The sequence below is a fragment of the Somniosus microcephalus genome, chromosome 15 (assembly GCF_052327205.1).
Source record: "Somniosus microcephalus isolate GS21.2 chromosome 15, FLI_Smic_1.0, whole genome shotgun sequence".
NCBI classification, from domain to species: domain Eukaryota; kingdom Metazoa; phylum Chordata; class Chondrichthyes; order Squaliformes; family Somniosidae; genus Somniosus; species Somniosus microcephalus.
The window spans coordinates 46137043-46164052 of NC_141001.1; the positions used below are offsets into that span (position 1 = coordinate 46137043).

General features: G+C 46.1%; 1 protein-coding gene across 3 annotated transcripts in view; it reads left to right on the forward strand.

Moving 5' to 3' along the window:
• LOC147106698 (inner centromere protein-like) overlaps positions 1-27010 on the forward strand; it is an 89792-nt gene that overhangs the window by 33119 nt on the left and 29663 nt on the right. For all 3 annotated transcript variants that reach the window (XM_086007749.1, XM_086007750.1, XM_086007751.1), the window contains exons 8-13: positions 2240-2285; positions 3105-3222; positions 6456-6590; positions 7216-7325; positions 26446-26569; positions 26701-26823. In XM_086007749.1, coding sequence (XP_085863875.1) covers positions 2240-2285; positions 3105-3222; positions 6456-6590; positions 7216-7325; positions 26446-26569; positions 26701-26823 — 656 coding nt within the window. The remainder of the gene's footprint in view (positions 1-2239; positions 2286-3104; positions 3223-6455; positions 6591-7215; positions 7326-26445; positions 26570-26700; positions 26824-27010) is intronic.

Sequence of the window (27010 nt, forward strand, 5' to 3'; positions counted from 1 at the left end):
TTTTACCCTAAAGCTATCTGTCTCCCAATCCTTTGTGCACCTTGTTTTGCCTTTCTAATGCTACATCCTGGTGCCCATCCCCCTGCTAAATTAGCTTAAACCCTCCAAAACAGCACTAGCTGCTGTTCAAGCTCCAAAACGCAGAACTTGGGCTCCTCCAGCTGACGACACTTCCTGCACACGTGGTTGTCCAGGAGACGGGATGCGTCCTGGAGTTCCCACATGGCACAAGATGTGCATTCCATGGGAATGAGTTACCCTGCCATGCCTCTATTTAATAGACTATTAACTAACTAAATAGAAATAAACTCAAGACTTTAAAAAAAGTCACCAGCTATTCACCAATCAGCTCCTTCCCTTGTGCTGATGCAATTTTTTTTTACCTCACTCCCTCTCCAGGCTCTGGGCTCTCAGGCCTACCTTTATCTCCGGCTGCTCCTCTCGCTCTCCTGCAGGTCCGCTCTCTGGCCTATTAACTTAGGGTCCTTGGGTTCTGTGGCTCCACTCCTCCTTTTCAGTTAGCTGTCTCAACCGCCTTCCTCCTCTCCACCAATTCCTGCTGTCACCAAATTCTTCCACTCTGCTTGCAATCCACTCTGATTACGTTCACCCAGTTCTGTCTCCACGTTCTGTGCTCAAACTCTGAGCTTGAACTTCTATAGCTTGATGTCAAATTTTGTTTGATCCTGTGAAGCACCTTGGGATGTTCTATGCTCCTGTGAAGCACCTTGGGATGTTTTATTATGTTAAAGGTGCTATATAATGCAAGTTGCTGTAACCAGTGATTGGTAAAGGTTTAGCATGACTTCCTTATTTTTGTATTCAATGCCTTATTTACAAAACAAAATATTCCATATGCTTTCTTAACTGCCTTATTCACTTGCTGTGTCACCTTCAAAGATTTGTGAATATGCACCCCCAGGTCCCTCTGCTCTGCTACCCCCTCAAAATAGTCCCATTTAGATTATACTGCCTCTCCATATTGCTCCTCCCAAAGTGCATCACTTCAAACTTATTTGCATTAAATTGCATCAGTCATGTGTTTGCCCATTTCTCCAGTCTGTGTTTTCCTGCTCACTATTTGCTACCTTTCCAAGTTTGATCCGCAAACTTGTGTATAATGAATACAATTACAAAGTCCAGGTCATTTATATATAACAAGAAAAGCAAGGGTCCAAATCCAACCCCTGGGGGACCTCATTGGATACTTCTCTCCAGTTAGAAAAACATCTGTTCATCACTACTCTCTGCCTCCTATCTGTAGCCAATTATGTACCTAAGTTACCACGGTCCCTTTAATACCATGTGCTTCTATTTTCCGAAATAAGTCTGTTGTGTGGTACTTTATCAAATCCGTATATATACATCTACTGCCCTACCTTCATCAAAGAACTCAATCTGGTTAATCAGACACAATTTAATCCACACTGGCTGTCCCTTATTAACCCGTGCTTCTCCAAGTGAGAATTAATTTTGTCTTTGACCTATGGTCTCTAGGAAATTCCCCCCACTGCTGACGTTAGACTGATTAGTATGGCATTAATTTGGGGTTTTGAAGAATGGGAAATATCGAAAATTAAAAAGTTTGCATGTGTGATTGGATCAGAATGATGGGATTTAACTATAGGAAACTTTGTGTTATCCGGAGGCTAAATGTCCGGCAAGCTCGAGCCACTGGCAAAAATCAGGAGCCGTTTTGTTAGGTTTTTTTTCAACAGTCAGGCTCTGCAAAGTCTCTGTAGCTTAGCAACAGCTTCAGAGAGACACTTCCAAGGTACGGGCCGACTGTTTAGAAGCTGTTGCTAAGCAACAGTGTTTGTTGTCAGATGCGGAGATGAAAAGCTCCGTATGCTTCAACATTACCGCTGGAGTGTCCAGCAGTTTTGAGGGAACGGCAACAGCTCGGTGCCGTCGGTGCCGGATAGCTCAAAGTTTCCTGTACATCTTAGCTGTGCTTTTACCTGGCTGGGAGCACCTGATGCTTCATGCTCAACATGAGGGTGGCGGGACAAGAGCAATAAAGGAGCGAGAAAGGGATTCATTCTCCAGCGCATATCTTTTGCAATGGACCTGAAGGGAAACGGGTTGATACGTAACAGGAATTGAAGCACCAGATTGAAAGCTACGGAATAAGTGGAATTGAACTGCAGTTTTGAAGCTAGTAACAGTTGCAGTTGTTAAAATAGGATGTTCTTGTCTTTTTTTGGTGTTTTGATACTTGTATGTTTTAACTTCACAGATAGCAGCAATTCTGGTAAACTGAGTTCTGGCAGCCAGAGACTTGGGTGAGTTTCTGTGTGCACTATTGTGTGCTGGGTTTTAACTGCATACAGAGCTTAATGTCCTGAAATTAAATATAATACTGGTAATATGACCGATACTTTACTATTAACTTGTATTTGTAGCTCCATATACCAAAATACAAAATTCCTGGTGGACTGTTCTGCACATTTCACGTGTTGGTGTGAAGGGGGCTGGACTGTGAAATTCTGTTATGGTAGTATCCAAAATTCTTAAATGGTCTAGGAATCCAAGTTTCCTAAAAGTGAGGCTGTTGTCACAATTCTTGTTAATGTTGTGGATAGTCATCCCTGCAACGTGGGAAAACCGTCTGATTCTTAGCCTGGGACAGAGGGTGGCATAGTTTTGTTAGAACTGAGGCCTGGTGTTAAACGTGTGACATGAGATGAAAATCCTGTGCTGGACTCGATGGTGGATGAGCTTGGTCATTAGAAGGGCCTTTTCCTGCTTCCTTGTTTAGAAGTGCAATAATTAATAGAGGAGTGGAGATAATCTCGAGTAAATTCCGTAGCATTATTACCACGTGTTTATGTGAACAAAATCTGAGTAGACTTAAGTGTATACTCTGGTTTCAGTTTGTGAATCAGGAAGTGTAATCCCAGTGTTAAATATTCTTGAGAGAAAGGGGACCTGAATCAAGCAAGGAATCAAATTCTGTCATGTGGACTGAAACATAGATATGAAAAAGATTACAGAACGCCTTTGGTGAAATAAAATGGCACCGAGAATAGACTCGGGTCATGCTGTTTGTTTTGGTCATCAGCTTTGGAGCATCATTAACTTCCTATATCGCTCTTTCTTAGACGCAAGAATAGTTACAAGCGAGAAGTGGAAAATGTGTTTAATAACTCTGGGGTATTGAACCGTGATGATTCTCCACCGAGAAAGAAGACTCCCCCACCACTTTGTCCTGCTAGCAAGGTAATTTGTGCGAGCAAAACCTTCTGTAATCTTTGCATTACCTATTAAAAAGTATACTACGCCCCATTGTCCAGTGGGTGTGAATGAGGGATGCAGTCTTCTTTTTGATGGTCTTCACCTTATCCTTGGGAGAACCACATAATGGTCTCCTGCTCCTGCACTATTTATTTTCCCCTCATAAAACATTTAGAGGACTGGACAAGGTCATTTGTCCCATTGGTCCTGTGCCAGTTCTCTAGTGCAGTTGTTCTCTAACTTTTTTGATTGAAGGACCCCTTTTTAAATCGATTAGTAATCACAGACCCCCATCTAAATTATAATACTCATAATATGAAAGTGCTACATGTAAAAAGTGTTTTAATGATGCTTTTAAGAAAACAGGTGTTTACTGACATATCAGTGAGATGGGTGTACCTGCTTCTCGCCCCAATTCTGGGTACTAAGCAGCAACAGATGGCCATTATTAGCCACTTCGTGCTGGACAATTTTTAAAGCCGTCGGCAGGCTGGCCAAGGTGAGTGAGGGCACGAGCACCCATACACCTATTGGGATGCTGCTGAAAGCATGACTCACTGCCATACTGTCTCACTGGCATGTTCTGTAACAGCTGCACTGTGGAATTGTAAGTGTTGGTGTAAACATGTTCAGGCAGGTGTTTGAAGGGCCCCAGAGACGCTCTGATCACGTGTCGGGAGGATGGCAAGGTCACGGCAAACGTGACTCTGCCTTCCCCCCCCACCCCGGGGTGTGCGGGCGCGTGGCAGACCACCAATCACGCAGGCCGCTCACCAGCTGTTGCCTCTGGCAAAATACCGCGCACAGGAAAAAAAATTAGAGGAAACATTGGTCGCGGCGCTAGAGAGAGGAATCGGCTTCACTGGTAGGGAGCACTTGTTGCAAAGTAAGTGAGAGCTGTGGCCCTGCATGAGGAGGCGGGCCCAGCTGTTGATAATTCGCAAGAACTGAATTATTGCCTGTTTTATAAAGAGGAGCACGCTTGAAATTGTCTGATTCTATGATCACAAACTACTGGACAGTTTCATGAATCAGGCTGACTTTTGGTACCATCAACATATATTGGATAAGATATACCAACTGCCACTGACTGAGGTTTACTTCTCCCAGTACTAGTCCTGATTAAGAAGCCAGGCACGTGACCTCTGCCACTCAATCTGTGTGTAAACAGATATGCAAAGCGCAGTGTAGTTCCTTCGCCACCTGCTGTAGCCTCCACACTCAGCAGGAAGGATCTTGCTCAAATCAAGAACTCAGCACGTGCACAAAGTACAGACCTAGACCCCCAGCCCATCAAAGGGGCACCGTGTGTGCAAGTCACCCCTTTCCCACACCCCTCCTCCCCCGATCCATCACAACCCAGCGGCCTAGCCTCAAACCAAATTAAATCAGCTGGAGACTAAAGGAGCCCAGGGACCAGCAAATCTCGGTGGAGGAGGCGACCCAGCACTGTACGAGTAATCTGGGGGGGAATCGGTGAATCCCCATCACAACTGGGGGTGGCAGCGACTAAAGAGCCCTGATTCTGGGGGAGGGGCAGGAGAAGAGCACCCCAGCGGCTCGGCTCAGGGTCCAGTCACTGGCCCCGGCTCGCAGGCCCAAGCAGTGGCCGCAGCATGGGTCATACCTGGTCCCGGAGCTTGAGGAAAACCTTTACACCGGCGGCGCAAGTTGGTACAGGCAGGGCGGCGGAGAGCAGACTGTCCGCGGACCCCTGGAAAGTCTCTACGGACCCCGTTTGAGAAACACTGCTCTAGTGGAGCAATTCTCTCTCTCTCATTTCCTGCCTGTTCACCATACCCTCCTTAACTTTGTTTCAAATATTTACCACATCCATTTTAAAAGCTATCTTGTATTTTGCTTCCACTACTGTTTTGGTGGGCCATTGTATAATTTAAAAATGTGTGTATATATATTTTTCTCCGCTCCCTTTTTTTGTGATAAATTTGTGTTTAAGCAATGGACTCCCCAATCAATGGAAATGGATTTTCTCTACTTAATCCTCCAATAAATGTTATACTTTTAGATACCTATTGGATCTCCTTTTAACCTTCTCTGGTAACAAAGAACCCCAGTTTTTCGAATGTCCTAACTAAAGTCTTTTCGTTCCTGGTAATCATCCCTGGTAAATCTCCGCTGAACCCTATCCATGGCTTTGTCATCCTTCCTAAAGTAAGGTTCCCAAAACTGGACACACTTTTTTCTAGGTGAGAATGAATTTTATCCCATACTACCCACCACCACTGTTGGCTTGACTGGCCTGTAGTTACTTGGCTTAACTTTTTTTTCTCCTCTCCTTGAACAAGGGTGTTGCATTCAATTTTTTTGGGGGGCCGCGCGGCCCATTCAAAATTCCCCGCACGCGGGAGCTGCAGAGTGCTGCGTGGCCGTGCTTAAAGGGATCATTGGTGGCATTGGCACAACTTTCATGTCCAAGGATGTTTGAAAAATTGTCGTCCAAGCCTCTGCTATTTCCTCTGATTTCCTTCAACATTTTAGGATGCATGCTATTGGGGCCTAATGCCTTTTCTGCTTTTGCGTTCCACCTGTTTTTAAGCCATCCTATCTAATTGCTCCTCCCCATCAACCTTTTATTTCTATTATCCTGTTGTATTTGAGACCCACGGCAAAGTACTCAATTTAGTAGCTCTGGCATTACCTCTTTCACTTCTAATTGGTCCTACCCTTTCTTTAACTTTTTTTTTCAAACCCTGAGTCTATAAAATCCCTTGCAGTTTCCATTTATCTGCCAGTTTGTGTTTCATCCTTTTCTAATTTGTTTTGCTTGCCCTCAACGTTGGTCTATTCCTAATACCAATGAGATGCATTTCATAAGAATGAGGAACACCATATAAGACATCAACAACTTGCTTGGTTTATAAGGTCTGACAGTGTATAGAATTTTCATTCTTTACAATCCAATTCATGTTGAACATATACACATTCAACATAGTTTGATGTGCTTGGAAGGAAAGTTCAACTGAATGCTACAAGGCTTGACATTTAAAGTGTTTGAAAAATGATATACTTGTCCAGTTTATCACTTGGTGCAGAAATAAGATTGCAATCCTTGTGGTTTAAGAGACTTATTTTCACCATCAATTTTGTTTCTCTACATTTAAGCTGCTTTTCTAAATGTTTCTGCTCCCACTCCCTGAATCCAACATACGGCACTTGAGACCAATGAGTTTACCTGAACACATTTTTTGCTTTTGTAGGTGGTTCGACCAAAGCACAAAAGCTTCCTCCACGCAGTTCAGAAGAATCAATTGCTGATGACTCCTATGTCTGTTGGCCGCACAGTGATGAAGTCCTTCATTAAACGCAACACTCCACTGAAAATTGATCCCAAGGTATGTGCATTCTGCCTCATCTTTAGGATGTTTGCATAGCTTTGTATGCAAGGAGACCCTGAGGTTACATAGAAGAATGTAGTCCTCAGCTGGATGCCTCACTGGCTACTAGTGTGAGAATTGCTTTTAATTGTCTTGTATGTAACAATTTATTGTATTCATTAAAATGCTTAATAGCTTTTTTTTAACTTTCTCAGTCTGACAGTGTAAGTATTAAAAGATTCTTTGCAGACTGGATTTTGAGGGTTGGTATGAACAGATTTGGACCATCCTGGGAATGGCCTTTACCACATTTTTCTGCTACTCTCTTTGGAACTTTATTATCCTACTTTCCTGTTCTTTGGAGCTGGCTTCTAAAGGTGTCTTGTCCTGTGGGCTTCTGGCTATCCAAACAACTCTGGAGAGGGAGAATTGGTTAGATAATGGAGAAACAAATTATAACTACATTTGATTTTAAATGTAAATCTGAGTACAATGGACCACTCTTGATCTGACCCATACTCTCACCATCTTCCTCTTTTTAATGGGTATTTTATCACGACTTGGGCAGTAAAATAATGTAAAAATCACCTAGTGTGTATGATCCAGCTGCCTTGTAATTCCCCCCCACCCCTGTAAACTTTAGGAAAAAGAGCAGATCTGCCTGGCAAATCTAAAGAAGAAGCAAGAGCAGGAGGAAGAAAGAATACAGAAAGCGAAGGAAGAGAAGAAACGCAAATTGGAAGAGCTTAAAAAGTAAGCAAATGTGGTAATTTATGTGAATCTGAATGCAGTATTCCAGACTGAGGCTAGCTGAGTAACAGAATACATCTGATAAAACATGTCTGCATCAAGAACATAATTATTTCAGAGGAAATTTTTTCTAGTTTCTGTTTGGTTGCAGTTTTTCATTTCCCCCCCATAAATGTATACCTGATTCGTGCCCTGCTGGCTCCAGATATAGCCATATCTTCCACTCTCTTCAAAAATGAGACTTAAAGGCATAAGGTCCCATGGCACAATTTGAAGAGAAAGGAAGTTTTGATATCCTGGCCAACATTTTTCCTTCAACCAACACCACCCAAAAGTAGATTCTCATTTGTTACTGGGACCACTTCAAAGTAATTAATTGTATATGATGTACATTGGAGTGTGATGAACTGCTATATAAATGCAAGTTTGATAAATATTGGTTACAAAACAGGAACTGAATCTTTGTTCCTGAATAGTTTAATTGAATAACTCCACTATTACTCATTTCAGTAGCCATAAATATCACTTCAAATCTTATCTTGCTTTTTAGTCAGTTTCAGGAGTTTGTTAGAAATGTCAATGACTTTATTATAATCCTCAATTGAGTGCCCAAGCTTTTTTTTGTCTTGGATGTATTCCCCCCCCCCCCCCTCCTTTTTGTCCCTCTTTTTCAAATGCTCTGCCCCACTCGGCCAGATACTCCTTGCTCTTGCTGGAGTATTGTTCCATGGGAATTGGTAGTTTTCCGATATCCTGCCCAAGTGGCCATTTGTGAACCTTGACAGTAAATATTGGCAGGCTGTTGGACCATGGAGAGGGGAATATCTGTATTTAAAGTCTTGAATAGGGCATGCATACCACGGAGTGGTTGAGGCGAATGGGGTAGATGCATTTAAGGGGTGGCTACATAAACATATGAGGGAGAAAGGAATAGAGGGTTATGCTGATGGTTAGATGAGGAAAATGGGGAGGAGGCTCAAGTGGAGTATAAACACCTGCATGGACTAGTTGGGCCAAATGGCCTATTTCTGTGCTATATATTCTATATCATTCTGTCCAAACTTTTGTTCTTGTCATGATTTTTGGTCTGTTTCAACTGTCACAATGTAGCTATAGACCCTAGCCACTAGAATCACAGAATGATTACAGCACAGAAGGAGGCCATTCAGCCCAACCAGTCCATGCCAGCTCTGAGTGCTTCCACTGGTCCCACCCCCTGCCCTTTCCACATAGCTCTGCAAATATTTTTCAGATACTTATCCGATTCCCTTTTGAAAGCCACGATTGAATCTGCCTCCACCACCCTCTCAGGCAGTGCATTCTAGATCCTGATCACTCGCTGCGTAGAAAAGTTTTCCCTCATGTTGCCTTTGGTTCTTCTGCCAATCACTTTAAATCTATTTCCTCTGGTTCTTGACCCTTCTGCCAATGGGAACAGTTTCTCTCTATCTACTCTGTCTAGACCCCTCATGATTATGAACACCTCTATCAAATCTCCTCTCAACCTTCTCTGCTCTAAGGAGAACAACCCCAGCTTCCCCAGTCTATGCACGTAACTGAAGTCCCTCGTCCCTGGAACCATACTCGTTAATCTTTTCTGCACCCTCTCGAAGGCCTTCACAACCTTCCTAAAGTCTGGTGCCCAGAATTGGACACAATACTCCAGTTGAGGCTGAACCAATGTTTTTTAAAGGTTCATCATAACTTCCTTGCTTTTGTACTCGCAGCCTCTATGAAGCCCAGGATCCCGTATGCTTTTTAACCACTTTCTCAACTTACCCTGCCACCTTCAACGATTTGTGCACATATACCCCCCAGGTTTCCCTTTTCATGCACCCCCTTTAGAATTGGAATTGTACCCTTCAGTTTATATTGCCTCTCTTCATTCTTCCTATCAAAATGTATCACTTCGCACTTTTCTGCATTAAATTTCATCTGCCATGTATCCGCCCATTCCACCGGCCTGTATGTCCTCTTGAAGTCTATCACTATCCTCCTCACTGTTCACTATACTTCCAAGTTTTGTCATCTGCAAATTTTGAAATTGTACTATGGACACCCAAGTCCAAGTCATTAATATATATCGAGAAAAGCAGTGGTCCTAGTACCCTGGGGAACACCACCTTCCTCCTGTCCAAAAAAAAAAAAACAACCGTTCACCACTACTCTGTTTCTTGTCACTTTGCCAATTTCGAATCCATGCTGCCACTGCCCCTTTTATTCCATGTTCTTCATCTTTGCTGGCAGGCCTATTACGTGGCACTTTATCAAACACCTTTTGGAAGTCCATGTACACCACATCAACCCTCTGTTAGCTTATCAAAAAACTCAGTCAAGTTCGTTAAACAAATCCGTGCTGGCTTTCCTTAATTATTCCACACTTGTGCAAGTGACTTAATTTTGTCCCAGATTATTGTTTCTAAAAACTTCTCCACTACTGAGGTTAAACTGACTGGTTTAGGAGGTAAATTAAAAAATAGGACCTCAAAGGTAGTAATCTCGGGATTGCCACCAGTGCCACGTGCTAGTCAGAGTAGAAATAGAAGGATATTTCAGATGAATACGTGGCTAGAGGAATGGTGCAAGGGGGAGGGATTCAAATACCTGGGACATTGGAACTGGTTCTGGGGGAGGTGGGACCAGTACAAATTGGACGGTTTGCACCTGGGCGGGACCGGGACTGATGTCCTAGGGGGAGTGTTTGCTTGTGCTGTTGGGGAGGGTTTAAACTAAAATGGCAGGGGGTTGGGAACCTGTGCAGGGAGACAGGAAAGGGAAGCAAGGATAGAAACAAAAGACAGGAAGGAGAAAAGCAAAAGTGGAAGGCAGAGAAATCAAGGGTGTAAATCAAACAGGGCTACAGTAAATAATAATTCTAAAAGGACTCTGTTAAAAAAACAAGCCTGAAGGCTTTGGGGGAGAAATTCAGTTGTGAGCGCCACCTGTTGGCTCCTTAAGAGGGCGATAAGTGGGGCGCTAACCAACTAGCGCCCGGGCGCGGCAAGCCCTGCGCCTCTTGTGAAATTGAGCGGACATTTAGCGGCGGCGCTTAAACCCTACCGCCCGCTCTCCTGCGCACGCAGATCTTGACGTCATTCCAGAGTGCAACGCCCTTGGGGCGCCCCGGACCAGCAATTCAGTGGCGCTCCCCTCCTTTCCGCCTGTCGCTACCAACGACAGGTTGACTGGAACGCTTCCCAGACGCTGTGGGGCTGGGGGGGGATGCTATTTAAAGGGGGCTCTTCCTGTCTTTTGTGTGGTAGCCATTTTTGGACCACTCGTTCAGAGAGAGAGAGATTTGCAGAGAGACAAAGGGAGAAAGAGAGACTTCTGCATTGAGTCAATGCTGTCTGAGGTAGTTTTGGCTTCTGCCCATAACTTTGTAGTTGCTTTGCTTTTTCACCGGCATAACTTTGATTGCCCACATATTATGGGGGCTGCAATGGATGGGCACGTCGTGCTTCTCCATCACATTGAGAGGGCACAGAGACGCAGAGATAGAGTGGCAATCATGGCCAGACGGAGGGCGGCCAGCAGGTGTCGGTACAGGAGACCTTACCGTCCCAGGGTTTTTCGACAACAGTTCTCATACATCAATATGTCTGAGGAGCAGTGTTTGCGAAGGCTGCGATTCAGCAAGGAGGTGGTCACTGAGCTCTGCCACCTCCTCCAGCCAGATCTGCAACCGCAACTGAGGAGCAGGACATCTCTGTCGGTGGCAGTGAAGGCAACAGTGGCTCTACTTTTATGCCACCGGCTCCTTTCAATCTGCTACTGGGGGCATTGCCAATATCTCCCAGTTCGCGGTGCATTGCTGCGTCCGTCAAGTCACAAATGCCCTCTTTAAAAGCAGACGAGAGTACATCTCTTTCCTGATGCACCCCGACAAGCAGCAAGATCGCGCAGCGGGCTTTGCAAGAATAGCGGGCTTCCCCATGGTGCAGGGCGCCATTGATTGCACCCATGTGGCTTTGCGGGCACCGCAAGAGAATGCCGAGGATTTCCGCAACCGAAGGGCTTCCATTCCTTGAATGTCCAGTTGGTCTGTGACCACAGACAGCTGATACTCGCTGTCAGTGCCCAATTTCCAGGCAGCAGCCTTCATCCTGCGCCAGACTTCTGTGGCAGACCTTTTTGAGGCCCCGCTTCACCCAGGAGGCTGGCTTCTCGGGGACAAGGGCTATCCTCTGTGCACCTGACTGATGACCCCGCTCCGTTCGCCCAGTACCCCTGCAGAAGAACGATACGAGAGCCATCAAGCTACCAGGAACATCATTGAGCACACAATCGGCGTGCTCAAGCAACGGTTCCGCTGTCTGGACCACTCTGGAGGAGCCCTGCAGTACTCGCCTGAGCGAGTCTCCCACTTCGTTGTTGTCTGCTGCATGCTGCATAACCTGGCAATCCTCAGGACCCAGCCAATGCCAGCGGGCCTTGGAGCACTAGCAGAGGAGGAGCAGCAGCAGCACCAAGACGGGAGGGAGGCACAAAGTGCAAGGACCGTCCGTCAAAGGCTTATCGCAAGTCGCTTCTAGGCCCCCTCTGAGGGTATGGCTTCTGCCATTCAAAGAACCTGAATGGAACCATGCCGCAACCCCTAAGCCGGTCAAGGCAACAATGCGTGCAAAGAGCAAACATGCACATTTTGAATTAACACACTTCTTTATGAACAAAACTATGTATCCTTCTCGCATGACAAAGTAATAGAAAGAAAGACACAAAGAAACAATCAATCACATAACTGGCTCTCGCAACCTGGAGACAACGTCCAAAACGGTAACAAAGATATGACCACGATCCTCGGCCTTCAAAAAAACAATGAACCACATTTTGCCACACCTACTTTTTGCCCTTCGAGGGTGATCTGCTTCCCTTGCGAAATTGCCCCCTTCCCACCCTGCAGCTCCTCTGCACTGGGACCCCAGTGGCTGCAGCAAGGCTGGGGGAAGGCTGCTGAGTGTCAGAAACTGAGACTGCAGATGCCCTTGAGGGACGGTCTGGGCCTGGAGGGGCTGACTGCTCCAACTCTGCATGGGCGGCGGCAGTCTGTCCTACAGGTGGTGGCAACTGCAGTGGAGGAGTGACAGTGCTGGCAGCAGGAATGCTGTCATCCTGAGAGAGGACAGCAACTCCCCGCTCGACCGACACACTGGCAATCCCACAGGGCAGCACTTCAGTATGCGCAGCAATCTGCGGAGCACAGATTGCTGGCCTGCTGCGGCGTGGTGAGAGCCCCGGGGAAATCTGCCCGATCCAGCGAGGGTGGCAGCAGTTAGTGCTCGCGTGGCCTCAATCTGCATCTGCATGAGACCACCCACTGACTGCATTGCAGCACTTAGCATTTGCGTGGCAGACGCCTGTGCTGCACCGAAGTCCTGGACACGCCTTGCCAGTGACTCAATGGATTCGGGCATCCTTGCCACTGCAGCCATGAGCTCAGTGTGCCTTTGCTCCGCCTGGGCGCTCATTTCAGCGAGGAGCCGCACCTCTTCTGCGCTCACTGTAGCAGGACTGGAGGCCATACTCTCCCTCCGGGGAGAAGGCCCCGAGCTTCCCTACCCCCCTCGCGTTGCTGCAGCCTGCTGGGTCCTGGAGCTTCACCCTCATCAGACCATTCCCCCCCCCGCTCCCCTCCAGGGAAGGCGTGTCCCCAGTATGGCCATGGGCTGCCTCGGCAGAGGGTTGCGCTGATGATCTGGCTTCCTCTTCGCCTTCAGATTCACTCCCAGTGGCAGCTTGAGGGCCCGCCTCCTCACCTGGTGAATCAGCATCTGAAAGCAGGGAGGTACAAGTGGCTTTAGCGTGAGGACAGGGTGGCAGCGAGGGAGGAATGAGTGCAGCGATGTACTGATTTGGATCGAGAGTGTCAAAGGATGCTGTTGAGGAACAAGTGGAAGGAGAGAGGTCAAAAAGGTGATGACCTTACCATTGCTGGCCAGAACGGGGTCGGCGTCTCCAGTGGCAACGGGGCCAAGCATCCGGCTTGCCACAATCCGGTGGACTCGCTGCTCTAGACCGGTCAGGGCTTGAAGGTGAGGCTGGCCTCCCCTGGTCCGTTGCTGCTGTTTCCTATTATGTGCCAGCTTGCCCTGCAAGAAAAAGGACGGGGTCTGAGTAAAGATGCAGCCATGATCTTGGTTGAAATGCCTCCATGGTGGAATAGCCCTTACAAAGTGCTGAATGTGCATGTGAGTTTCCTGAAGGGGCCAAAAGTGTTGGAGGAGTGCTGGGCATTGGGGCTTTCAAGACCCTTTGGCCATAAAGCGAGGTAGGGATGGAGGTTTCTGAAAAAGGCACTCGCCCTGATGACCCGAGTGAGGTCGTTAAACTTCTTCCTGCATTGCACAGGGGTCCTAGGCACCATGCTGCTGGAGGTCACTCTGTGAGCCACCTCCCTCCAAGCTTTTCGGTACTCGCTGGGCAGAGGCCTCCTGCCACTCTCCGGGTACAGGAGAGATCGCCTGCGCTCCACCGCGCCAACCAGAGCCTCCAAGGCCCCCTCGCTGAAACGCTGCGCTCGCTCCCTGGCCCCCTCCATGGTCCTTGGCTGCAGGATTTGGCAACAGGTCTGTCCAGGCCGAGATTCAGGGCTCTGATGCGCAGGGTGCGGCTGCAAATCAAGATTGACCCTCCCCTTTAAGAGCTGACCAGCGCCAGTGTGTCTGTGTGCAATCGCTAACTGACAGCACCTGCGCTGCGCCCGCCCTCTGAGTTAGCGCCTCGCTCCTCCGGCTTAGCGCTTTGAGAGTCGTGCAGCGCCTGATTTAGCGCTGCAATTGGCTCCAGGGGCGAGACAGACCAATTTCCACAGGTGGCGATAATTTGCGCCGGGTGCAAAACTTTGCGCCCGGCCAAGAATTGCGCCCCAAATGGGGCGATACCGAATTTTTCCCCCTTTGTGTCTTAATGCGAGGAGCATTCGTAATAAGGTGGATGAATTAGCTGCGCAAATAGATGTAAATGGATATGATGTAATTGGGATTACGGAGACATGGCTCCAGGGTGACCAAGGCTGGGAACTCAACATCCAGGGGTATTGAATATCCAGGAAGGACAGGCAAAAAGGAAAAGGAGGTAGGGTAGAATTGCTGGTTAAAGAGATTAGCACAATAGTAAGGAAGGATATTGGCTCTGATGATTTGTAATCTGTATGGGTAGAGCTGAGAAATACCATGGGGCAGAAAACGTTAGTGGGAGTTGTATACAGACCCCCAAACAGTAATGCTGAGGTTGGGGATGGCATTAAAGGGAAATTAGTGATGCGTGCAATAAGGGCACAGCAGTTATCATGAGTGACTTTAATCTACATTACTGATTGGGCTAACCAAATTAGTAACAATACTGTGGAGGAGGAATTCCTAGAGTGTATACAAGATGGTTTCCTGGACCAATATGTTGAGGAACCAACCAGAGATCAGGTCATCTTAGACTGGTTATTATGTAATGAGAGGATTAATTAGCAATCTTGTGCGAGGCCCCTTGGGGAGGAGCGATCATAATATGATAGAATTCTTCCTTAAGATGGAGAGTGAAGTAGTTGACTCAGAGACTAGGGTCCTGAATTTAAATAAAGGAAACTACGATGGTATGAGGCACGGGTAGGCTAGGATGGAACGTTACTTAAAGGGTTGACGATGGATAGGCAATGGCAAACATTTAAAGATCGCATGGATGAACTACAGAATTTGTTCATCCCTGTTTGGCATAAAAATAAAACAAAAAAGGTGACTCAACCGTGGCTAACGAGGGAAATTAGGGATAGCATAAGTTCCAAGGAGAGGACCTATAAATTGGCCAGAAAAAGCAGCAAACCTGAGGATTGGGTGCAGTTTAGGATTCGGCAAAGGAGGCCAATGGGATTAATTAAGAGAGGGAAAATAGAATGAGAGTAAGCTTGCAGGGAACATAAAAACTGACTGTAAAAGCTTCTATAGATATGTGAAGAGAAAAAGATTGGTGAAGTCAAGCGTAGGTCCCTTGCAGTCAGAATCAGGGGAATTTATAATGGGGAAGAAATAAATGGCAGACCAATTAAATACATACTTTGGTTCTGTCTTCACAAAGGAGGACACAAATAACCTCCCAGAGATGTCGGGGAACATAGGGTCTAATGAGAGGGAGGAATTGAATGAAATCAGTATTTGTAGGGAAATGGTGTTAGGAAAATTGACGGGATTGAAGGCCGATAAATTCCCAGGGCCTGATAATCTACATCCCAGGGTACTTAAGGAAGTGGCCCTAGAAATAGTAGATGCATTGCTGGTCATCTTCCAAAATTCTATGGACTCGAACAGTTCCCATGGATTGGCGGGTAGCTAATGTAACCCCACTATTTAAAAAAGGTGGTAGAGAGAAAACGGGGAATTATAGACCGGTAAGCCTGAAATCGGTAGTGGGGAAAATGCTAGAGTCCATTATAAAAGATGTAATAGCAGAGCACTTGGAAAGCAGTGACAGGATCGGACAAAGTCAACATGGATTTACAAAAGGTAAATCATGCTTGACTAATCTACTGGAATTTTTTGAGGATGTAACTGGTAGAATAGATACGGGAGAACCAGTGGATGTGGTGTATTTGGACTTTCGGAAGGCTTTCGATAAGGTCCTGCATAAGAGATTAGCGTGCAAAGTTAAAGCACATGGGATTGGGGTAAGGTACTGACTTAGATAGAGAACTGGTTGGCGGACAGGATGCTAAGTGTTGGAATAAACGGGTCTTTTTCTGAGTGGCAGGCAGTGACTAGTGGGGTACTGCAGGGATTGGTGCTAGGACCCCAGCTATTCACAATATATATTAATGATCTAGACGAGGGAACTAGATGTAATATCTCCAAGTTTGCAGATGACGCAAAGCTGGGTGGGTGGGTGTGTGTGCTGTGAGGAGGATGCAGAGAAACTCCAGTATGATTTTGACTGGTTGGGTGATTGGGCAGATGTATGGTAGATGCAGTATAATGTGGATAAATGCGAGGTTATCCACTTTGGTGGCAAAAACAGGAAGACAGATTATTATCTGAACGGCAACAGATTGGGAAAAGGATAAGTGCAACGAGACCTGGGTGTCCTTGTGCACCAGTCACTGAAGGTAAGCATGCAGGTGCAGCAGGCGGTTAAGAAGGCAAATGGTATGCTGGCCTTCATAGCGAGAGGATTCGAGTACAGGAGCAAGGATGTCTTGCTGCAGTTGTACAGGGCCTTGGTGAGACCACACCTTGAGTATTGTGTGCAGTTTTGGTCGCCTTATCTGAGGAAGCATGTTCTTGCCATGGAGGGAGTGCAGCGAAGAATCACCAGACTGATACCTGGGATGGCAGGAATGACATATGGAGAGAGATTGGGTCGATTAGGCTTATATTCGCTAGAGTTTAGAAGAATGAGAGGGGATCTCATTGAAACTTATAAAATTCTAACAGGACTAGATGCAGGAAGGATGTTCCCGATTTCGGGGAGTCCAGAATCAGGGGTCACAGTCTAAGGATAAGGGGTAAGCCATTTAGGACTGAGATGAGGAGAAATTTCTTCACCCAGAGAGTGGTGAACCTGTGGAATTCTCTACCACAGAAGGCAGTTGTGGCCAATTCATTAAATATATTCAAGAAGGAGTTGGATATATTTCTGAAGGTTAAAGGGATCAAGGGATATGGGGAGAAAGCAGGGACAGGGTACTGAATTTGGATGATCAGCCATGATCTCATGAAATGGCAGAACACGCTCGAGGGGCCGAATGGCCTACTCCTGCTCCTATCTTCTATGTTTCTATGGTCTGTAGTTGCTGGGTTTATCCTTGCATCCTTTTTTTGAATAAGGGTGTAACATTTGCAATTCTCCAGTCCTCTGGCACCACCCCCCCCCCCCCCCACCCCCATGTCTAAGGAGGACTAGAAGTTTATGGCCAGTACCCCTCTAATTTCCACCTTTACTTCCTTCAGCATCCTAGGATGCATCCTATCCAGTCCTGGTGACTTATCTGCTAGTACAGCCAGCCTTTCTAGTACCTCCTCATCAATTTTTATCCCATCCAGTATCTCAACTACCTCCTTTCATTATGACTTTGGCAGCATCTTCCTTGGTAAAGACAGATGCAAAGTACTCATTTAGTACGTCAGCCATGCCCTTTGCCTCCATGTCACTAATCGGCCCCACCCATCCTCTTACTACCCGTTTACATTTATATGCCTATAGAAGACTTTTGAATTTCCTTTTATGTTAGCTGCCAGTCTATTCTCATACTCTCTCTTTGCTCCTCTTATTTCCTTTTTCACTTTCCCTCTGAACTTTCTATATTCAGCCTGGTTCTCACTTGTATTCTCAACCTGACATCTGTCGTACGTCTCCTTTTCCTGCTTCATGCTTCTGCTAGATGGCTCTGAAGAGTGTTACTGAAGTATCTGCTTGAAATGTATACAAGACAATAATACATGTAATACCCACTGGAAATGTTATGTACGCTAAGTATGGTTATCAATCTTTAACTTAGACACTGTATTATCATTGTTATAAATCCCTGGGTTAAAGTTGCCCATGTGAAGGTACGGCAAGAACTTTTAAGGACACACTGTGACTAAGAGCAGACTTTCCATAATTCTGCACCAGTATCAACTGTTGCAGACAGTGAGGCTGCGCAGTCTCCAGGCAGAAACCCCAGGAGGAAGGGGTGGAGTCGGGTTTTTCGAGCGGGAAACGGGAGCGACTGGAAGAAAAGCGGGCAGGAGCTCTGAAAAGAGGGCTCAGGAGGCAAATGGCTGCCGCATCCCGTCCCGGGCTTCCAAACTCGGCCGCCGCCCTTCGTATTAGCTCTGCATCCAGAACTCACAGTGGGATTCAGTGATCGTGAAGAGAATTCAACGAAGGGGTTCGGAGTCGTAAGTCTTGCAGACATTATACATACCATGAGCTCCAACTTAAGCACGCCAACGAAAGAGTGCACTCGAATTTGGACACGGGGACAGATTCTCCTTTGAATCCATATAAATGGAGAATGTATGTTTATTATGTCTAGATTCATTCTAATGTATGCAAATGTCTAATTTAGGTCATTGACCCGTAATCATCTTATACTGTCTGACGGTAAAACTATAAAGTAAGATCATTAGAATTAAGCCATTGTAGTAGTGATCTCCTTACTGGACTATAGAATACTGTCTACAACAGAGACCACATCTCGCATATATCTAGAGAACCGTGAAGGGGTTACATTTTGGGGGCTCGTCCGGGATTGTGGTCTATTTATGTCAGTAAACTAACAGTATTGAATGCTCATTGCTAAGAGAGTGGTTTGTGGTTTCTACTGGGCTGTTTAAGCATAAAAGATGGATGTTATTGAGGTTGAAGCTTGGTGCAAACGGAAGCAGATAGCTACTACCCATGCCATTGTGCTGAATGGTGTTGCTAACGATGACCCTGATGATGTCTTGCTAAGGGCTCTGAATTGTGTCAAAGCCTTTGGAAAGGTTAGGATAGTTGAGCGCTGCTTCGATACAGCTACCAAGAAGCAGTTTGTGTTGATCCAGACATCAGAGAACCTGAGAGGTCATGGTTTACCTGAGGCAGTTGGGCTTTCTGAAGAGGCTGGTCCCTGGCCAGTTCAGTTTGTCCCTATTACTACTAAGGAAGAAGAAGGGTTTCAGACCAAGTTGTTGTCATTCTTGAGACAAGAAGGAAAGACTGTTGCTGATGTCAAAGGTCTGATAGGTCCTTCGGCCCTGAAAATGAACACTCAGTTGGTCAGTGCCATTAGTTCTCTGGTGGATAAATGCACCAATCTGCCCTTCGAGGCTCAGGGATACCGTAAGCTCCGTATGTTCTCAGGAGTGAGACCAACTCCCAGTGGGGAAGAGGAGTACGACGCCTGGGCTGAGCAGACCCTGCCTCTGCTAGAGGAATGGCAGTGCAGTGACAATGTGAAGAGGCAGAGAATAGTAGAAAGCCTTAAGGGTCCTGCTGCTGACATTGTAAGATTCTTAAAGGCGCAGAACACCTCTGCTACTTCCTTTGACTACATGCAGGCTCTAGAAACTGCCTTTGGAACTACTGAAACCATTTCAGATTTGATGGTCAGATTCAGAAGCACATTCCAGTGTGAGGGAGAGAAGCTGTCCAGTTATCTGCTGAGAATAGACAAACTGCTGCATTGTATGTTACGGAAAAGAGGGATTGAGTTGCCTGAAATGAATCGGTTCCGTATTGAACAGGTTGTGCGAGGTGCATTGCTCGAAGACGTGACTGCTCTTCGCATACGCATGACCCATAAGTTGCGAGATCCACCTACCTTCACTGAGCTGCTAAGGGAAGTCAGAGAGGAGGAGGATATGCTTCAGGCCCGGAATGTAGCAAAGAGTGCTGTGATGTCCAAGCTTGTGACTCCAGTTACAGTTCCTACTCCTAAGGGTGATGTCAACCCTGAGATGGAACAGCTGAAGAAGGAAATAAATGTCATGAGAGCCGAGATGGCATATTTTCGGTCTAAGCCCAACACAGAAAGGGATGACGCACGGGTGCAAAAGGTTGAACACCCTGCGAAGTCTAACAGCAAAATGAATGATTCCTCTAAAGGATATCCCCATGAAGGAGATAGACCTGGAGTCTTTTGTTATAACTGTGGAAAGGATGGACATTTCAAGCGAGAATGTAGAGGTGAGGAAAATCTAAAAAAAGTAAATGACCGTCTCATAAAACTTGCCAAGAAGTCGGGAAACTACAAAGGGGCACAGTAACGGAACGGCCTGCTGTCCCTGTAGTTAAGACACGTTCCGCTAAGTGCAATAATAGACGAGGGGATATGAAAGACATCATACCTGAAGGTTTAGTAGGGCCGAGTTCTGCTGTATCAATACAGATTGAAGGCATTTATACTAAAGCTATCCTCGACACGGGTTCTCAGGTTACCATACTGTACAGATCCTTCTATGACCGATACCTGACGCATTTGCCGTTAACCCCAATCAGTCTTCTGCAGATCTGGGGCCTTAGTCCTGCTGATTACCCATATGATGGCTATTTGTCGCTGAGGTTGGAGTTCTTGGAAGCTGATATAGGGACCACTGAGACCATTGATGCACTTGTGTTGGTTTGCCCTGACCCCATGGTGAAAGGTGAGGTTTCCATACTGGTTGGCAGTAATACACCCATAGTGAGACGACTCCTGATAAGCTGCAAAGAGCAGGGAGGTGAAAACTTCTTGAGCACCAGACACATTCACCCTGTTTTCAAAAAGGCTTTTGAGAAACTGCCTGAACTTTCTTCCGACGTAGATGATAGCAAAAGAGGAACTGTGTGGTACGTTCGAGCCAAACCTATCACCCTGCGTCCTGGAGGAGTGGCTAGAATCCCTGGGATACCAAAATTCCCTGGAACGCCAGGTACTGAAGCCATTCTGATAGTCACCTGATGATCCTGCAGAAGAGTCACGATTTCCAAATGAGCTTCTGGTGAGACCAGAGTTGCAGACCCTGACAGCTGTGATGTCAAGGAGAGTTACAGTGACCGTGAGGAATATGTCAGGCAAAGGAATCACATTGAGGAAAGGAATGCCGATTGCGCATCTGTTTCCTGTAAATGTACTGTCGTCGCATGTGAAGGAAGAGTCCAAAGTTAACTCAACCGGAGATCTGACACCCTCCTCCTTCAACTTTGGAGATTCATTCGTTCCTAAAGAATGGAAGGACCGATTAGTCAGGAAGATGATGGAGCGGAGAGGAGTTTTCTCTACTCATGAGTTTGATGTTGGTTGTAGTAAGAGTACTCGCCATTCTATCAGAATTACCGAGGATAAACCCTTTCGGGAGAGGTCTCGACGGCTGGCACCAGCTGACATCGAAGCAGTGAGACAGCACCTGTCGCAGTTAAAAGAAGCTGAGATCATTACCGAGTCCAGGAGTCCTTATGCATCTCCTATAGTGGTGGTGAGGAAAAAGAACGGAAAGATTCGGATGTGTGTGGACTTTAGGACGCTTAACAGACGTACTATTCCCGACCAATACACCGTTCCAAGAATTGAGGATGCACTGGCTTGTCTTAATGGAAGCAAGTGGTTCAGTGTGTTGGATCTCAGAAGTGGATACTACCAAATACCGATGAGTGAATCGGACAAAGAAAAGACAGCCTTTATATGTCCAGTTGGGTTCCACCAATTTGAAAGGATGCCACGGAGTTTCAGGCGCTCCAGCAACTTTTCAAAGAATAATGGAACAAACAGTTGGGGACATGAACTTGCTCGAAGTATTGGTGTACTTGGATGATATCATTGTGTTTGGGGCAACCCTTGAAGAACACTAAGCTCGGTTGCTGAAAGTGCTTGGTCACCTGGAGGATGAAGGTCTCAAGCTATCATTGGACAAGTGTCAGTTTTGCCAAACGTCCGTGTCCTATGCGGGGCATATTGTATCACAGGATGGAGTAGCCACAGATCCATCCAAGATCGCAGCTGTTACCACATGGCCCAAACCGAACACAGTGACTGCCTTGCGGTCATTTCTTGGGTTCTGCGGATATTACAGGCGCTTTGTGCAGGATTACTCCAAAGTGGCCCATCCTCTGAATCAGCTGCTGGCTGGTTACCTCCCACCAGCCAAGAGGAAGAAAAAGGCTAAAGGTAAAGAGAACAAGGACTACTTCAAACCTTCTGAGCCTTTTGGTGTTAGATGGGATGAGAAATGCGAAGAGGCCTTCCACACCTTAAAGCAAAGTCTTATTCAAGCCCCCGTGTTGGCTTTTGCAAACCCACAGCTGCCATATGTGCTACACGTGGATGCCAGTCAAGAAGGGTTGGGTGGTGTGTTGTATCAGGACCAAGGAGCAGGGCTGAGACCTGTAGCGTTCATCAGTCGCAGTCTTATGCCATCAGAGCATAACTACCCAGCTCATAAGCTAGAATTCTTGGCGTTGAAGTGGGGGGTGGTGGATAAGCTGCAGGATTATCTGTATGGAGCAAAGTTTGAAGTGAGGACAGACAATAATCCATTAACCTATGTGTTGACTTTGGCAAAACTTGATGCCACCGGCCACCGCTGGCTTGCTGCACTATCTGCTTACGACTTTAGCCTCGGGTACAGACCTGGGAACCAGAACATTGACGCAGATGCTCTGTCTCGTCGCCCACACTACCAGAAACCAGAGTGGAAAGATGTTGCTTCAGCAGATGTGAAAGTAATGTGTCAGATGTCCGTGGTATCTGGACCAAAGAATTCATTTCATGCCCGAGAGATTGACCACTTGGGAGCGTCAATGCATGCTGTTCCCCAGGCATTTTGCAACCTTTCCAGTTTGGATGTACAAAACTTACCCATGTTGTGTTCATCTGAAATATCCAAAGCACAACAGGAGGATCCCTGTATTCATGAGGTGTTTTCAGCTCTCCGTCTGGGTGATATTACACAGATCGACAAATCAAAACATCCTGACTGTCGTCTGCTCCTAAGAGAATGGGACCACTTGGAAATTAAAGAGGGAGTGTTGTGTAGAATCACTCACCCACCCACTAAACCATGTCATTCACAGTTGGTCCTGCCTGAAAAGTACAGGGAAATAGTGATGAAGTCTTTGCATGATGACGCAGGTCATCTGGGAGTAGATAAGACCTATGGGTTGGTCAAGGACAGATTCTATTGGCCGCGTATGAAGTCTGCGGTTGAGGAGTTCTGCAAGTCCTGTGCACGTTGTGTCCAGAGAAAGACTTTACCTAAAAGAGTTGCTCCTCTGTTTCACATGCAAAGTGATGGACCTCTAGACCTTGTCTGTATGGATTTTCTGTCCATCGAACCCAATTCCAGCAATACCGCAAATGTCTTGGTCATTACAGATCATTATACTCGCTATGCCCAAGCTTTTCCCACAAAGGATCAGAAAGCATCCACCGTTGCCAAAGTGTTGTGGGAGAAATACTTCATCCACTATGGACTGCCAAAGCGAATACAGTGATCAAGGTAGAGACTTTGAAAGTAGACTTATACATGAGTTGTTGTCCATGCTCGGGATTGAGAAGTCAAGAACAACTCCATACCATCCTCAGGGAGATCCTCAACCTGAGCGGTTTAACCGTACTTTGTTGGACATGCTTGGAACGCTGGATTCAAAGCGAAAGAACAAGTGGAGTCGGCACATTGGACATCTTGTTCATTCTTATAATTGTACCCGAAATGACGCTACTGGTTTTTCACCGTACTACCTCATGTTTGGACGTGAAGCGAGGATGCCGGTGGATTTGTGTTTCGGAGTATCCAGTGATGGCACATCACGGAGAACTTACCTCAAGTATGTATCTGACATGAGAAAGGAATTGCAAGCTGCTTATGAACTTGCTGAGTCTGTTTCTGCCAAACAGAATAAAGGAAATAAGCAGAGGTATGACCAGAAGATCCGTTTTTCCCAACTCATGCCTGGTGACCGAGTTCTCATACGGAACCTAGGACTTCAAGGGAAACATAAGTTAGCAGACCGCTGGGCTTCTACACCTTACATTGTTGAAAGTCAAATGTTACAACTACCTGTGTTTCGGCTAAAACCTGCAGGTGGGAATGGACCCATAAAAGTACTGCACCGGAATCATATCCTGCCATTGGGACAGCAAGTGCGTCTGGATCCGCCAGTGGATAATGAGCCGACACCTAGTAGGAGAACCCTGCAGAGAAGAAGGAAAAAAATGAGAAACCAGGAAAACTTTGTTCCAGAAGACAGAAAACCCATGACAGTGTGTGGATCATGAGGAACCTGATGAGTCGGAAGATGAAGAATGGGATCTATGGTACGACCTCCCAGAAAGACGCATAAGACAGAATCTGGATGAATTGTCTGAACCATTTAGCTCAGACTTGGACATGGTCTGGGAAGAACCAGATGCTTCCGAGAAGGAGATAAGAGACTGAAAGGCATGATAACAAAGGAACCAACGCCTCCAACGTAGTTGAAGGAACTGAAGACCGGGTATCCGAAATAAGGAGCTCACAGCAAGTTAAGGTTCCTGAAAGATTGACATACAGTACACTAGGAGTGCCAAGTGTAATGATAGCCCCTACGCTTCGATATGTTACCTCCCTTTATACATGGTTGGGAAGCATGCAACCACTTGTGTAAAGTTCATTAGTCATGGGGACGTGCCTATATTTGGTAGGGGAGGGGGGGGGGGGGAAGGAGTGTAATACCCACTGGAAATGTTATGTACGCTAAGTATGGTTATCAATCTTTAACTTAGACACTATTATCATTGTTATAAATCCCTGGGTTAAAGTTGCCCATGTGAAGGTACGGCAAGAACTTTTAAGGACACAATGTGACTAAGAGCAGACTTTCCATAATTCTGCACCAGTATCAACTGTTGCAGACAGTGAGGCTGCGCAGTCTCCAGGCAGAAACCCCAGGAGGAATGGGTGGAGTCGGGTTTTTCGAGCGGGAAACGGGAGCGACTGGAAGAAAAGCGGGCAGGAGCTCTGAAAAGAGGGCTCAGGAGGCAAATGGCTGCCGCATCCCGTCCCGGGCTTCCAAACTCGGCCGCCGCCCTTCGTATTAGTAGCTCTGCATCCAGAACTCACAGTGGGATTCAGTGATCGTGAAGAGAATTCAACGAAGGGGTTCGGAGTCGTAAGTCTTGCAGACATTATACATACCATGAGCTCCAACTTAAGCGCGCCAACGAAAGAGTGCACTCGAATTTGGACACGGGGACAGATTCTCCTTTGAATCCATATAAATGGAGAATGTATGTTTATTATGTCTAGATTCATTCTAATGTATGCAAATGTCTAATTTAGGTCATTGACCCGTAATCATCTTATACTGTCTGACGTTAAAACTATAAAGTAAGATCATTAGAATTAAGCCATTGTAGTAGTGATCTCCTTACTGGACTATAGAATACTGTCTACAACAGAGACCACATCTCACATATATCTAGAGAACCGTGAAGGGGTTACATACAATAAACCCTTATATTCATTAACTGACTCTGGACAACACTACAAGAAGTTTGTGTTTATGTACTGTGTGCTGTAGCATTGCTCTTAGTATGTCAGAATATGCAGTTAGCAAGAGGTGCGCGGAAGGAGTAGAGGTTGAGGCTGACGTTTTAAGTGCAGCTGGAGAAAAGTATAGATGGGGTCAGGACAGGGACTGTGGTTCATTGTTCTATGCCCCATAGTGTATATTTCTTGGCACTAATCTTAGAATGAGGAAGTTATTTTTTAAGTGCTTATAGCATTATAGTGCTCTAAACACTGGATAAACAAATTGCTGATTCCCAGATTAGTGCTGGGAACTAGTGAAGAGTGGAGGTGGGTCCAGGGGAAAGATGGTGGCCTGGGCAAGCTGCATATTTTCCAAAGAGCAGAGATTTTTCAAAGGAAAAAAAAAAAATAGGAGCAGAATGGCTGGGAAGAAACATGGTCATGGAGTTGGGACAGTGTTTGGAGATGGGAGAAAGGCAAGCAGTAGGTGTTTTGTTTAAGTGGGGAAGGGGGAGGAGTAGTAGGCCCAGCAGGAGAAGCTAAAGGACATTTAAATGCCTAGTTTGACCAAGTATCAGGCCTCTGCGGTCAGGGCAGCATTAGGGGATTAGAGCAAGAGGAATAGCGGGTACTTCATTAAAGCAGGATGGAAATGGAGCAGTCGGTCTTGGAATTGGTTCTTAGGGGGGAATTTAGCAGTTAGATGGCAATTTAGCAGTTAGATGGCAATGTGGAGGACCTGAGGACAGGACCTATAGGGTGTGGCAGGCAAAGGCTGAGGGAGGTCACCATGAAGGCAGTCTGGGGAATAGTGTGTCTGGGCTAAGTAGCTGAAAATTAAGCCTGGGCAGAAAGGTGGCAAGAGCCTGGAAAAGGAAACAAACGTGTAAAATAAAAATAAAAACGTTAAGTATTTCCTCTACAGATGGTAAAACAGTGGATGGAGTTGAGAGTTTAGAAATTTGCCTACAGTGAAATCTAATGGCTGAAACCTTCAACTGCATTACAGTTGATGCAGCAAAATTGAATGGGTAATGTTGGCATGACCAAAAGTTAGACAACACAGTAAGGTTTGTGGAAAGGAAGTGCATGCGCAATGCAAGATATGCTGTGTCATTCTTTTCCATCTGCGCTTCTCTGAATAGCGATTCTGAATACAAGTGCTGATTTTATATTTTTACCTTGCACAGAAAGCGGGAGATCCGGCTGAAACGTGTTTTGGAAACTCGTTCCCGAGTTGAGCAGCAAGAGGAGGAGAGGAAAAAGAAAAAAATTGAACAAAAGCTTTCTCAAATTGATGAGAAGAATGAAAAGGTACAATAACTGAAGCTGCCTAAACCTAGCACATTGCAGGTAACCCAGGCATCGAACAAGCTGGGGGCAGCCACAATTTCTTTCCCTTCACTTGGAGGGGTTGATGTAGTATTCTGTATCTCTTTTTACAGGTGCGTGAAGAAAGATTTGCTGACGAAAAAGCAAAAAAGAAAGCAGCTGTTAAGAGGATGGAGGAGGCAGAAGCTCGAAAGTGGCAAGAGGAGGAAGCGCGAAAACAGAAATTGCAACAACTGGTATGGCTGCTGTACCATTGAAGTATCTTTTTGTATTCAGTTACTTCTCTTCCCCTCAACCTGAAGTGATGACCTTTGCTGGTATAGTGCTCGTGTCAACTTCACGTTCAGTCTAGGAGTGCCAGCAGGCTTTTTGACATGAGAGGATCATAGCTGAGTCTGATTCCATTTCTTTGTCAATTTGGCA